At 43.0% G+C, this 14,875-nt stretch overlaps 1 protein-coding gene across 6 annotated transcripts in view; it reads left to right on the top strand.

Moving 5' to 3' along the window:
* Nucleotides 1-14,875, top strand: part of LOC111155505 (calcium voltage-gated channel auxiliary subunit beta 2) — a 384,925-nt gene that overhangs the window by 353,996 nt on the left and 16,054 nt on the right. For 4 of the 6 annotated variants that reach the window (XM_022515676.1, XM_022515677.1, XM_022515680.1 and 1 more), the window contains 4 exons: nucleotides 867-1,000; nucleotides 4,891-4,971; nucleotides 5,439-5,497; nucleotides 14,065-14,174. In XM_022515676.1, the coding sequence (XP_022371384.1) occupies nucleotides 867-1,000; nucleotides 4,891-4,971; nucleotides 5,439-5,497; nucleotides 14,065-14,174 (384 nt within the window). Of the gene's footprint in view, nucleotides 1-866; nucleotides 1,001-1,146; nucleotides 1,167-1,645; nucleotides 1,708-4,890; nucleotides 4,972-5,438; nucleotides 5,498-14,064; nucleotides 14,175-14,875 lie in introns of all 6 variants that reach the window. The other 2 variants (XM_022515679.1, XM_022515681.1) reach the window with 2 other exon arrangements.

The raw sequence follows: 14,875 nt of genomic DNA, 5'->3' as shown, positions 1-14,875 counted from the left end.
AGACCTAAACCTCTCGTTCTCCAGACAAGGAGGCGTGTGCCATTTTGTCTGGGGTCTTCGTGCCCTCCCACTCTGCCTCTCAGGTTTAATGCATTTATATAAGGCTTCGTATCGATCAGTGGAAGTCCCCTTATTATGTCATTTTTATTAGACTAATTTCATTTGGAGATCAGGGAGGGGGGTCCAGAGGTTTCTGTCTAGTTTCCAGTCAGCCTGCCGGAGGGGGTCCGTGCCATCTCGAAATCATTTCAGTCCTGCCCATCCCGGAAGCCTCCCTGTACCCATGTGCCTCATGTAGCCCTGAATTGGGGATTTTTCTATTCTTGCTTCCCCTCACATGCCTGTTGTGGTTTTAGTGATGCTTTCCACCTTGCCCTTATTATTTTTTTTCCACACAAAACCAAGCAAAATAAGGAGTTGGAGGCAGTGCCTGATAACGGTTTGCAGTGCAGTTGCTTACGATCGAAAAGCTGAAGATACCGTGAGATGTGAAGCCAGATGTTCTGTGCCATGGTCACACACGGTCGACGTGGAGAACTGTCAGTACTCTGTTTGGAACTACAGATTCAGAGTGTTGCTCTAAAAATACCAGTCAAGAGATCTAGTGTAAAACTCACGTGCTCGAGCCAACGGATCTCGTGAGGGGCTCTTGTGGTTTTGTTAGGTTTGATTGCATTGCCTTCTTAACGTGCCTGACCCTTTGAATTTTACTTTGTTGACCATGCAGAGCACTCACAATCGATCTTATACTATGGTTCGTTTTATTTGCTTTCGTTTTATTTTCATTTCTTTTTTTTTTTTTATATATAACCTGTTTTTCCTCTCCTGTCTCCCTGATGATTTTTGAATTGTTTGTCTGTATATAGCTATAGACATAGATGCTACTGGCTTAGATGCAGAAGGAAATGATATTCAAGCCAACCATCGCTCCCCTAAACCCAGTGCAAACAGTGTAACGTCACCCCACTCCAAAGAGAAAAGAATGCCCTTCTTTAAGAAGGTAACATTAACTTCCAAGCTCCCGTCTGTCCACCTGCTCACCTGCACTGCGTCACATTTCTAGTCCTGTTGACTGTCTGCGTCCTTTCGAGAAGCCAATAACGTGCATGCTGTGTTATTCTTTGTTTCTTTTCCATGCTGCTGTAGCTAAGCAGAAGCAGAAATCGGTAAGTTGACGTTGACATAAGGTGTGTTTATCCTGCCACTGGCATCATTAGCATTAAGCCCCACAGTTTGGGTAAAACACGGTCATTTCTGTCCTCAGAAAAGAACCTGTCAAACAGCTAATGAAGTCCATGCATTTCAAACGGACGAAATTCAGCGAGTGACCTGTTAAGGCACTATTACAGTACTTATCCTTTTTGATGGAATAATATCTTACCACCGAGGGACTTTGGTTCAACATCTCCCAGATGTCAAACACTGACAACTTAACATGATGCACCTTTATTGTGCATGCTTATTCTGTCTGTCTTTGTCTCTTTCTTTTTTTTTTCCAGAAATTTAACTTCTATGAAGCATAGTAAAACCATTATTAGAATCTGATTTGTGATATCCAGATACATAGCTTGTACTAAAAAAAAAAAAAAAAAAAAAAAGTATTCAATTTTTAATTTAGTCAGTATTTAAACTTCTAATCCACTAGGTGCAAAATCTGCAGATGAACAAGACCAGTGGAAAACTGCAGGCTTGTTTTGGCGGTTTACTGTGAGTTTTTCCTATTGTCATCTATAAATACTCTCCCCATGTTCTTGCCTCCTCCGTCACAGTCAGGTCGCAGGATCTCACCTGTCGGATGACGGGGCAGTGGCTGTGCGTAGGTCGCCTTTGCCGCTGGCCGGCCAAGATGCTACACGGTGATGTTCCTCGTCCCCTGACTGGAAACCAAGGGTGTTCCTGAGCTCTCTTGACTCCAGACCTAGTCTGTTTCCTTTCACCCATTTTGTAGCTTGAAAGCATTATTTTTTAAGGACATTCCTCACCCTCCCCCCGCACAAACAATTTCCATTCCTTCCTTTTTGCACGCCACTTTGCAGAGTAAAGTGTCTTTTGGAACCCTCCTTCCTCCCGTGGCTGTGTCCGGCACAACCATGGGCAGGCACATCGTGACACGGGTGGGGAGGAGAGCCTCCTCTGCCTCAAACTCTGTGTCCTCGTCTTTTTTTCCCCTGCACACAAGCATTTTGCCACATGGAGGAACTCTAAAATCAGCCACGAGGTGTCAGAGACTGAACTGGGAAGTTTGTTGTTTTTGTTTTTGTTTTTAATAAATGATGGTTACTTTTATAACGCAAGACCTAGGCCCTCCAAAAATTAAAACCTGGATTTTTTTGTGTTAACACAGACAGCCCCAGCTGGGTGCACACCTGCACCCGTGGGGCCCCCCTCCCTCTGGTCCTGTCTTCTCGGCGCAGCTCAATCCTGCAACCTTGACTGAGCTCGAGCGCTGATGCCTAAAAAATCAGTATCACTCGGACGCTCTGGACTTTCCAGAGCGGTGACACGAACCAAAACCATGTCAGTCGAGATGCCTTTTTGGAAGTTTGCGTACCCTTAAATTCCCAGCCTTTAAAAATGTTTATCACGATTTCTCAGCTAAAGAATTGGAACAAAATAAAGTTAGCGGGAAAGAGCATTTAAAAATGATGGTGTCGGTATCCGTAGGGCATAAAGTACCAATATTCCATCAAATAAGGTAATTTCTGTAGCTACCCTATTGAATAAGAAGCTGATTGATGACCAGCATGGGTAACGTTTCTCTAGTTGGCAGCCAGAGATCGAAGGAACCAAAGACCTCTAAAATATGGGGCCACGTAATACTTACAGACTCGAAATGAAAATTCTTGGTAGCGGTGCAATTATATTCCTAATTCCAATAATGGAAGAGGGATTCTTATACTGAATAGCTATAAGGCCTTGGCTTCTAAACATTGTCAGGATGATCCCAGGCGGTATCAATGTCATGACAAATATGCTTATGATGCCTTCGGCACTGGTATTCATTCTTCTGTTAATGATGATGTGGTGAACTTCGATGTAGAGCTCAAAACCAAAGAGACGACCTGAGATTCACGGATGAGACTGTTTTCCATGTTTTAGGTTGCTTTTAGAGTGGTGCTTGTGGCGTTTGTGCTATTATTGTATTATGTTTGTCTTGTTTGTTTTTTTCCCCCCGTTTGAAAATGTATCTTACCTTTCTTGTGTCTCTTTAAATTAATTTTGAATACGAGGTAAAATTTGAAGGACTAAAATTGGACCACACAGCCACAGCATTATTTCTGCCCCCTATAAATATATTTGTCTGCTACCTTGGATGAAATCTCACATGGAAGCTGCTAAAACTGAAATGCTTTTTAACTCCACCTCTCCACCACCACCCCCCCAACCCCCGGAAGCAAGTTAAATTCAATTAAAGTCAGAAAGTTTGTAATGGACAATTTTTTAAAAAATTGTTTATTTATTTGAGAGGGAGGGGACAACAGGGGAGTAGGGGGCAGAGGGAGAGAGACTCTCAAGCCGGCTCTACACGGAGCACACAGGGCCCCATGCAGGGCTCGAACTCATGACCCTTGAGATCATGACCTGAGCTAAAACCAAGAGTCAGATGCTCAGCACGGAGCCACCCAGGCACCCCTGTAATGGGCAATTTTAAGCAACAGTAAAATGTTCTTGGGCACCAGGCTGTGCAGAAATTACGTTCGCACGTTAGTTTTTCAAATGCTTAAAATAGTTTAAAAAATCTTTTTTTGGTCTCTGTGATTCTGAAAATATATTTTTTTAGACACTCCTTAATGCAGAAAGATTCAGATGACAGTGATTTGTTTACCCCCATGTTTAAGACCTGATCTCTGTCTTCTGCATTCAAAAAAGTCACTTTGGGTCTGTGTAGCATTTTCTGCCGACCAGAAATAGCCAGCTTTAAATTTATCAAACAGATAAGTTGTTACCTGATTTTTTTTTTGAAAAATTTTATTTGACCATTTTATGTGAAGCAGCAAAGCTGAAAACTTTGCAAAGTTTTAGAAATTGGTCCATAATTTAGCTCTTCCCCTTACTCTTCCAAAAGAGAAAGAAAGGCATGAATTAGTTATGTAACAGAGACATTACCTAAACTACTCTAGAGAAGCCTATTAGATGTGCAAGTTGATAATGAAGCTTTTGAGGCCCCTGCAGCTGCTTGACTACGTTATCACACGTTAACCGCCTTCCTTCCAAGACGCACAAACCTTACCTCTTAAGTTTTCAAGTTCCGAGGTCTAGAAACCGGAAATCCAAAGCCGTGCGTCACTAACCCGTGATAGTGACCCTAATTACTGCTTAGTGGAACGAGCGTGCCTGTTGACTTAAACTCTCAGAGGAGAGCAGGGATTTTCAAGTATTTTGGTAATGAATGTTATAATGTTTTGAAATTAGGTTTTATCCAGGTAAGACAAACATCTAAGATGCAAAGCTAGTATGACTTTTCTTTTCTCCGTAATTAACCATGTTAGGCCTGATCCTTCAAGCCTTCAGGAAACTCTCAGATGCATTTGAAAAGCAATATTAACTTCCCATCGAGCCTAAAGCACCTGCTCTGCACGAGGCATGTCTGCTGTCCTTCCAACTAGTTTTTGTTCAAAAAGCAGCACTTTCTGCTTCCTGCTAGGTTAGTAGTCTTTCTTGAGGAGAGCAAGAAAACCATAGACAATTCAGGAACTTGACAACTTTAGGAGAATAAGCCCATCAAGCTTTGATTGGGTTTATCGAGGAAAGAGGCAAGTAAAAAAAAAGGAAAGTTCTGGAATGCCGGTGCCTCTTATTACACAGTTCAGAAAGAATAATTTATACTTAGAACATTTCAGGTCCCCCCTGCCTTTTAAGCATCTGAAGTCCTCTCATCTCTCTCTGCAGACAGAGCACACTCCTCCTTACGACGTGGTTCCTTCTATGCGACCAGTGGTCTTGGTGGGCCCTTCTCTGAAGGGGTACGAGGTAGGTATCTGCCCTCTGGAGTGCACTACACTTGACATTCGCAAGCTGACTTGCTTTGTGGTTCCGCCTCCCTCTTGAATTTCAAGCTTAAAGAGCTTGCAGCAGCAAGACACATTATTTTCCAAGCTGTGGTATATACTGCTTCCTGTTTTGTTCTGCTTTGTTTTGATGGCTGTTGCTGGGGACCTTTTGCTAAGCTTCGGTTTACTCTGGGGAAACGGTATCAAATGGCGAGCGCCTGAAACCACTTGTGACGTCATCGTCATGTACTGTCACTGAAACATCAGGATAAATTTGGGGAACTTCACCTTTTTCATTGTGCTTGTATCAGAACTCAGCCATGGGAGAATGGGGCAGTCTCACATGTGTTCTATCCAAATGGGATAAACAGTCTTGGGGATGAAACAGTTTTGTTGTAATTAGTAATATTTTTGCCGTATCTTAATGTATTGCTTGCTCAATTGCAGGTCACGGATATGATGCAGAAAGCATTGTTTGATTTTTTAAAACACAGATTTGAAGGACGGTGAGTATTCCCCAAATCCTGGATTTTGTGGATTTCTCCGTGAAGATGGCAAAACCCGGGTGGGACAGGGCATGTGATCACAAGAGAAAACTACCCTCTGCGGTCTGTATGGCAATGGGCAGTGAGTTTCATCCAGTTCTGTTGAATTCAGTAAATATTTGTCGTGTTTGCTCAGTATATCCTCAACCCTGGATAAGCGAGCGCTCTCTTCCTGCACCTGTGTCTAAGCTGAACTTGGCCACATTCTTGTTGACCTGTCTCACCCTAAATTCATGATTAGCTGGCTCTTAGGGCTGCCCAGCAATAATACTCAATATCTCTCTTCTATTCACTTTTCTACTCTTCAAGACTTCCATACCATCTCCTCCCTCAGCAATCCTCCAAACTCCTACTCATCCCTCTTGCCGATGAACGTGCTTCCTCTTTCACAGAGACAATAGAGGTAAACAAATGGAGGAGACTTCCAAGAATTCTCCCCACCACATCGAGCCCAGCTTCAGTGTTTGCCTGAGTGTCCTTCTTTTTTCCCTTTCACTGTGTTCCTAGCAATGGCCAACCCACCCACTTGGGCTCTAGATCCCATTCCCCATCCCGACACAGCTATAGAATCCTTTCCTTTCTCATCACTGCTTCTCATTCTAATGGAAACTCCATCAGCATTAAAGGATGTGGTTATTTCTCCCTTCAGTGGAAGTTTGAACCATATTCCCCTCCAGCTAGCCCATTTTTCTCCTTTTCTTTACAGCAAATCTCCTTCAACACATAGTACATCCTTGTTCTCCTCTCATACTGAAATGTACTCCAGTTAACGCATCCGTCACTCAACCAAAACTAGTCATGTCCGATCATCAGTGACCTTCACGTTGCTTAAATCCAGGGATGAAGCCTCAGCGCTCCTGTTAATTGGCGTGTTGGACTGCTTCTTCCTCTTTTAACTACTTTATGTGCTTGCTTTCTACAAGCACACTTTTCTGGGTTTTCTCTTACCTCACTTTGTCTCCTTTTTCTCCTTGGCTGGTTCTTCCTCATCGACTAGACACCTTGGAGCACCCAGGACCAAGTCCTTTGGTCTTCTCTCTTCTGGTTGCATTCATTCTGCGAGAGATTTCATTTGATGTAGGACTTGTAAATAGCATTCCTTCGCAGGTCCGTCCTCTGAATTCTAGATCCTTGTATCCAACTGCCTGTTCAGTATCACCACTGAGATGTCGAATAGACTTCTCAGACGGAACCTCCCAACTCCCCTCCGAACCTGCTCCTCTCCTAGTAGCCCATGCCTCATGTACACCTGCTTCATCTTTCAGACCCAAGACCCATCCACCCCAAATCACCGAGTCATTCTTGACTGCCCTTTTTCTCTTATATCCCACATCCAACTACCATTGTGTGTTTCTTCAAAATATATCAAGAACCAAACGACTTCTCGCACATCCTCTGCTATCCTTTTGGCCTAAGACACCAGCGCCTCTTCCTGCATCACGTCATGAATAGCCTCATAACTTGTATCTTTGCTTCCGTCCTCGCTTCCTTGATCTCTTGTCTCAATTCTGCAGGCTGCACAACTCTGTTAAAATGTGAGTGCGTCTCATCCCTGCTTTGTTCAGATCCAACCAGTGACTTCTCTTTTTACTCAGCATAAAAATTGAAGTCCCTACGGTGGCCTTTAAGAACCTCTCCGGTCAGACCATCCACACTCCCCCACCCCCTCCTTACTTCTGACTTCATCTCTTACACTCTCCCGCTTGCTCGTTCTGTTCCTGCCACACTGACTTCCTAGTGGTTCCATGAGTGTTCCAGACAGCCTGGTATATGCCCACCTCAGGGCCTTTGCATTTGCAGTTCCCTGTGCAAGAAAGATGTTTCCATCAGATACTGTCCTTGATGTAGGTGCACACAAATACCCACTACACTACACACACACACACACACACATTCTCTCTTTCCCATCCTTGACTTTTTCCATAACTCTTTTATATATTCTATTAATGAACTTTGTTGTCATTCTCCCACAGTCAGAATGTAAACTCCATGAGGGCAGATTTTTTTTGCATTTTTTTTTCTATCTGCTTTGTAAACTCTTGTGTTCTCAATGCCTGGAACTGTGCTCAGTGGGAACAATACGTGGGTGAGGCTGAATGAACGTCTCCCATGTGCGCCTCCAGCTAAAGAAATGGAGAGATGGGGAAGCCACTCACTGTCTTTGTGGGCCTCTGGAAATGGAGAGATGGGGAAGCCACTCACTGTCTTTGTGGGCCTCTGGTGTCAACCATCAATGGAAACCTTGAGCGGTAAACTACAAAGTAAAGGAATGGGCAGCTCAGCCCCTAAGGTGCACATGGCGTAAAAGGAGGAAGGACGGACACTGACAGGGATGTTACCATCTAAGAAAGGTAGCTAAGATTTCACTCACTTGAATTAGAAAGAGAAAGGTTGGGCCAGTCAATGGGTGTTAAGTGGGTGAAGGAATCGGGCAAGCTCCTTAGAGGTCCTCAAGGCAAGTCTCTAGACAAGGAGCAAGTGGTGAGAGAGCCAGGACTGTATCTCATGTGCCATGTTCATCCACTTGGACATAATCCTTTTCTTCTCTTCCCTTCCCCCTTCAGCTTGCTTCAGCAAATTTTATTGAGCGGACTCTGTGTGCTGGGCATTGTGAAGAAAAAAAGTCAGGCAAGGGTCTTGGCTTCATGGAGCTTACTTCTAGTTAATTGGAAGGAAACCTTAAGTCAGAGAATCTGGGGACACTGTGGTCAAAGTTAAGCTGGTTCCTGAAGCATCAAAGCTATGATAGGAGTCTAAAATGGAAAGTTCGAAATTTAAGCAAAGGGTAGCATACAGGACTAGTTTATATGTCTGTAGTTTTTTAAAGATTATATATATTTATTTGAGAGGGAGTGTGCACACAGGCAGGGGGAGGAGTTGAGGGGAAGGAGAGGCACAAGCAGACTTCCCACTGTGCAGGAAGCCTGAGGCGGGGCTCGATTCCAGGACCTGAGATCATGACCTGAGCCAAAGGCAGACACTTAACTGACTGAGTCACCCAGGCATCCCTATATTTCTGTATTTTTAATAAGACACATTTGGTGTCTCTATTCTACATTCCTGTCCTTCTCACATCCTAAGGATACAAGTACAATACATAGTATCTGTGGGTTTCAGTGTTCTTTTAAATGTCTAAGTATACTGCTTTCTTCCTTGACCACACCTGCTCCTACAGCCATTTGTAATTTATATCAACTTTTAGTGGGGGAGCCAAGGCCACACGGGGAAACCTACAGCAGGACAAGGAAAGGACTGAAAGAGACAGGAAAAGAAAGCAGAAATTATGTTTCCAGGTGTAAAAAAGACTATATAAACAAGGCCCACATAATCAAATGTTCCTAATTTGACTTTTTTTTTTTCCATAATTTTATGAAGTATGTTTTAGTTTGTGCCAGGAAAACACAGGGTTTGGCTTGGTCCAAGGCTGTCTGGCACTGGCCACGTGAAAAAGACATACCCCTGATTAGGCTCATTTACCATTCAGTTCTTTATGCTTGACTCTGTCATTTATCCTAATTTGGGGTTGTCTCCTTGAGCATACACACCCAGAAAATTACTAGACAAAGCACTGTGCTTTCCCTGAGTTAACCCACTGCGCTTTCCAAAATGCCAAAGATGGAAAAATGAGATGGCATTTCCTTACTGTTTAAACCTAGTTAAGTTCTGAATTTGGAAGACCGATTCCAGCCATAGAACATGTCTTGGACCCCTGTTTGAAAGTGTTGGCCCATCCAGATTGATTTCATTTAAGGAAAAAATGAACAAAATATCTGAATGTTGTCAGTCTGCTCTTTCTGGCCGGAAGTAATTTCCACGGCTTTATTAATGCACCTGCCTTGGCTCATTTGACTCAGAACTCAAGTTCAGCATTCTAGGCTTGAGAGCACCAATTAAAGATCCTCAAAGGAATTAATAGGGCCCATAAGATACACTTAAAAAATCCATGCAAAAATTTTTTAACCCATGGCAAGACATCCAGAGTACCTGAATCATTAAATGTCTTTGGTTCTCGTAGCAGTAGGGGGAGGAAACTGATCCAAAGTATCAGGTACTTCCATATACATGTAATTTTAAAAGGGAGAAATGAATTACTCCTTCATTATCTATTAAATAAACTAAATTTATTTTTAAAAATTTAAAGCCCAAGGGGAAGAAAATATGAAAGGAGGTGTTGGTAATAAAAAGATTCTTGACGGGAGTTCTTTTCTGTTCCTAAACCTAGTTAAGTTCATTTGTTGAAGCCCTAGGGAGTTGTCAGAATCGTGATCCTGGCTGTCAGATCAAGGAATAGATGATAAATCATTATCGTCTTTCTCTTGTGTGCAGTAGAGTAGCCCGTTTACAATCAGACCCATCCTAACCAGCTGTGTCATGTAAACAAAGCAACATTCACATTCCCCTTGTAGGACACTGACAGGTAAATTAACAAGGAAATTGAGGATGAGAAGGAAAGCTACCACCAGTGATGAATTCGGTTTCCTCCCCAGAGACTGAAAATGTCAGCTATCAGCACTAAAGTGTCTGGAATGGGAACGGAATTGTAGGGATATGTACACTGCTGAATCTTCTGCGAGGGAATCTTATTGGAAATCAATAATCCTGGGTAACATTACATCACTTTATTTTGTTGTGTAGATAATTTGCTTAGATGTGAGACAACCTCTAAACTGGTGGTTATCTAGCCTGGCTGCACATTAGAATCATCGGCAATACTTTAAAAATAAAACACCAGCCCAACAAGGGCTTGGGTTCCACCTGTGACCAGATGAAACCACATCTCCAAGGCAGGATCTCCTGTAACTGTAAAAGCTGATACGGTGATCTTGATACATACTGTGAGGGTTAAGAACCACTACTCTAGGGGCGCCTGGGTGGCTCAGTGGGTTAAAGCCCCTGCCTTCGGCTCAGGTCATGATATCCCAGGGTCCTGGGATCGAGCCCCGCATCAGGTTCTCTGCTCAGCAGGGAGTCTGCTTCCCCCCTCTCTCTCTGCCTGCCTTTCTGCCTACTTGTGATCTCTCTCTCTGTCAAATAAATAAATAAAATCTTAAAAACAACAACAACAACAAGAAAAACCCACTACTCCAAACTGTATTGTCCCCAGAATTTTGCTCTTAGGATTATCAAGGTCTCCTTTTTGGCGGAACCCCAAGTAGTGACAATTCCCAGAGCATAACTGTAGGAGTTGAAATAGTGACCCAACTTCACACAGCCTACTGAGCTAACGCGAGAAGCAGGTCAGTGGATTCTCAGCTGAGCAGTACCACGCACAGAAAGGTCCAAGCATGTGGGAGAAGGATGTATTCAGGTGGCTCCATTTCTTAGTATGTATTATGACTCCCTGGATAATATGCCAATGAGCTGTAGTATACACTGTAATGACTCTGTCTTCTGTGTTTTCCTTGAGATAAGTAATATACCTTTCTACGCTTGCTTTACTTCCTCTGTGTTTGGCATTAATTCAGCCCTGAACCCCCCAGCTGTCAGAACCTCCTCATGGTATCCTGAAATGCATCCTGTTGTCACTCCCCTTTGTCTTCTCGAACCTCTGGGAGCATTCTGGCCATCTCTGGTCTGGACAGTTTCTGTCTTTGACGGGTGCACATTTGTCATTCCAGGACATCCTTCAACATTATTCTTGATATTCCTTTTGCCTTCCTCTTGGGTTGGAGCCCCTTTTCCTTATATCCATTGATCTGGGGCTTTACTCTGTCCTTTCCGTTAACAGCATTCTCTGGTAGTTGCCCTAGAAAAGTACATAACTTTTTGAGGCCCTGAATGTCTAAAAGTGTCTTTCATCAACCCTCCCATTTCACTGACAGTTAAAATGGCTACAGAATTTATTTTTTACGATTTTATTGATTGATTGATTCATTCCTTCATTCGACAGAGAGCAGAAGTAGGCAGAGAGGCAGGCAGAGAGAGAGAAGCAGGCTCCCTGCTGAGAGGAGCCACTTGATCCCAAGACCCTGAGATCATGACCTGAGCTGAAGGCAGACATTTAACCATCTGAGCTCCATCTGCCCACTAATGGCTATAGAATTTTTTTTTTAAAGATTTTATTTATTTATTTATTTGACAGAAAGAGATCACGAGTAGATGGAGAGGCAGGCAGAGAGAGACAGAGAGGGAAGGAGGCTCCCCGTTGAGCAGAGAGCCCGATGCAGGACTCGATCCCAGGACCCCGAGATCATGACCTGAGCCGAAGGCAGCGGCTTAACCCACTGAGCCACCCAGGCGCCCCATGGCTATAGAATTTTGATTGAAATAATTTCCCTTTAGGATTTTGAAAACTTTCTGCCCCATTCTCTTCTGGCTTCCAATGTTGAGAAGAACAGAAAACTTCCATTTCAGACCCTCCGTGTGGGACCTGGGATTGATTTTTTTTTTTTTCTTTTTTTTAAGTTTCTCTGCTTTCGTTATTCTCTTTTTTCCTGAAGTTCTTGTGTTATTTGGAAGTTGAACCTCCTGGGTGGTTCTCTCATTTGTATATGTTTTCTTCTGTGTTCTCTGTCTTTGCCTTTTTTGTTTTACCCTTTAGAGTTTCTTAACTTTATGTCCCAGCTCTCTTTTGAATTTTTCTGTCATTTTTGGTTGCCAAAAACTCATTCTGAGTTTCTAAATAGAAATTTGTTACAGTTTCACAGATATAATAATGTCTTAGCTTTCAACTTGAAATACAGTTGACCCTTGAACAACAGGGCTTTGAACTGTGTGGCTCCTCTTCTAGGAGGGTTTTTGTTGTTGTTGTTGTTGTTGTTGTTTTTCCAATAAATATATTGGAAAATTGGGGGGAGGATTGTAACAATCTGAAAAACCTTGCCAGTGAACCACCTAGAAATACTGGAAAATTTAAGAACAACTTATATATTGTTGTAAGAATACAGTGTATAGCATATGTAAGATACAGAATATGTGTTAATAGACTGTTGAGGTGATTGGTAAGGCTTCCAGTCAACAGTAGGCTGCTAGCAGTCAAGCCCAAAGCTCATGGTGGATTCTGACTACACAGGAAGTCAGTGCCTCTAACCCGCACGTTGTTGCAGGAGTCAGCTGTATTCTTCATTTATTGATTTTTCTGTCTGGGCTTTCATTTCAGAGGTTTTTCTAAGATGCTCAGTGAACACCACAGCGCTCCAATTTAAAAATAGAACATCACGTAATCACTTGGAAATTCCATACTCGTAGGTGAAGCTTGTCGGCTTGGTGCTTCCCTATAGGACAACCTCACCAGGCCATGTCCATAGGAAACCTCCGGGGTTACTATTTTGTAGTCTTCTTCCTTTTGGCCTTTTTCCTCAGGTCAGATGTCCCAGGGAAAGAGCTTCCTTTTTTTTTTTTTTTTTTTTTTTTTAATTTTATTTATTTGACAGACAGAGATCACAAGCAGGCAGAGGCGGGCAGAGAGAGAGGAGGAAGCAGGCTCCCGGCTGAGCAGAGAGGCCAATGTGGGGCTCGATCCCAGGACTCTGGGATCATGACTTGAGCCAAAGGCAGAGGCTTTAACCCACTGAGCCACCCAGGTGCCCCAAGAGCTTCCATTTTAATCCCTGGAGGATGTAAGCCTGGCTATCAAAATTGTAAGATGGGCAAGAGGCTGAGGGCTCCCCATTTAGAATCCTTTCTTTTCCATCTAGTGGCCCTGTCCTCACTCTGCGTAGGGTCTCCTGGTCACGGGCCCTGCGTGTGATTACCTGTAGAGAATAAACTAGCCATCTTCTATCGAGCATCCCCTGGCAACTTCATGGAATTAGAGGGGAGGCGGAGGGCTCTAACTCGGAAACAGACTTTTCACCAAACCTTTAGTATCCCTTTTACCATTGCCTTCAAAGGTATTGTGAGGCTTCTGTTTTACCCCCCAGCTTTTCCTATTGTATATTTGGCTCTCTGTGGTCTATAAGTCATTTTACTGGTAACAGTAAATGCTCTCATTTCTACCACACCTAAAAATGCACTCCCCCCGCAATAACTTACCACCTGACACAATACCGTCTTCTCCACAGCAGCCATCTTGAGCTTTAGTGATTTTACCAAGTAGTGTTCTTATCTGTTGCCCATCTCTTCCACTAGACTCTTCTCTCTCTGAGGAAAGACCGTGTTTGTCTTGTTCTTATTCATTCTTTGTGCCTATCACAGCACCACACTCCCGACGAAGGGGCTAAGAATACAGGTTTTTGGGAACCTGGGTTCAAGCCCCAGCTCCCCCTTTTAGACGTAGACAGCCTTGGATGAATATTTGGCTCATTTTCTTCATCAGCAAAAGTGGGACTATAAGAAGCCTCTCTGCTAGTGTTGGGGGGATAATTCAGTGAGATATACAGCGCTTAGTACTTGGTAAGCAAACGATAAATGCCGAGTAAGGAGGTGCGGGATAAGCAGAAATGAAGGATTTGGTGCCCTAACATCTTTTCATTTGAAAATACTGTTCACTATGCATTTCAAACTTAAGTGAGTTTGGGGAATGTATTTCTATCCCCTGGTATTCGGCTAATAACCTCAGAGTCTTCTGTTACGTGTTCCTCCAACAGGATATCCATCACAAGGGTCACGGCTGACATCTCGCTCGCCAAGCGCTCTGTGTTAAACAATCCCAGCAAGCATGCAATAATAGAAAGATCCAATACAAGGTCAAGCTTAGGTAAGTCTGTGCACTAGACCTGGGCTTAGGCTATTTAAACATTTCTCTCCAGAGGCTGCCAATGAGAAGATATGACTAGATGGTAATTCCATGTGTCACAGAGCAGAGAAGAAACGGACCCATGTTGCCAGTGGCTACTGCTACAGTCTTAGTGATTTCATGCTATGGAAAGATTTGTTATGATAGTTTCAAGTTAAATATTCCACTGGCTGTCAGGATTAATGTTTTGGTTGTGGTGTTCTTTCGTGATTTTTGGGTTTTTTTTTTTCTCCCCAAAGTGAGCTTTGCTGTCTACAGACTAAAAACTCCTGGCTTTGCATTGGTGTTACCATGAGCAAGTTCATGAACTTCTGTAGTGTCTTGTTTCCTCATCTAGACAACAACAACAACAAAAGAGAGAGAATATTAACTACCCTGTAGAATTACTGTGAGGATTAAACACAGTATGTTCTCCACGAAGGCTGGCTATTATCCAAAGACCCTCAGTAATGGGATTGTAGCAGGGATGACATCATTTTCAGGATAGTGTTTGTAAGGGGTTGGGACAGTGTTGAAATAAAAAATGAGGTCAATTCCTGGCCATTTCTAATTGAAACCAGTATTTTATTTGTAAAAACAATATAGAGATTTTAGTTAACATATCTACAGGGTTATGTTTGGATACTGTTTTTTAACGTCTACTGATTTGTTGAAATGACATC

The sequence above is a fragment of the Enhydra lutris genome, unplaced genomic scaffold (genome assembly GCF_002288905.1).
Source record: "Enhydra lutris kenyoni isolate GAN:26980312 unplaced genomic scaffold, ASM228890v2 scaffoldscaffold42, whole genome shotgun sequence".
Taxonomy (NCBI): domain Eukaryota; kingdom Metazoa; phylum Chordata; class Mammalia; order Carnivora; family Mustelidae; genus Enhydra; species Enhydra lutris.
The sequence above is the reverse complement of the archived record's forward strand: the minus strand, read 5'-3'. Positions and strand labels throughout refer to the sequence as shown.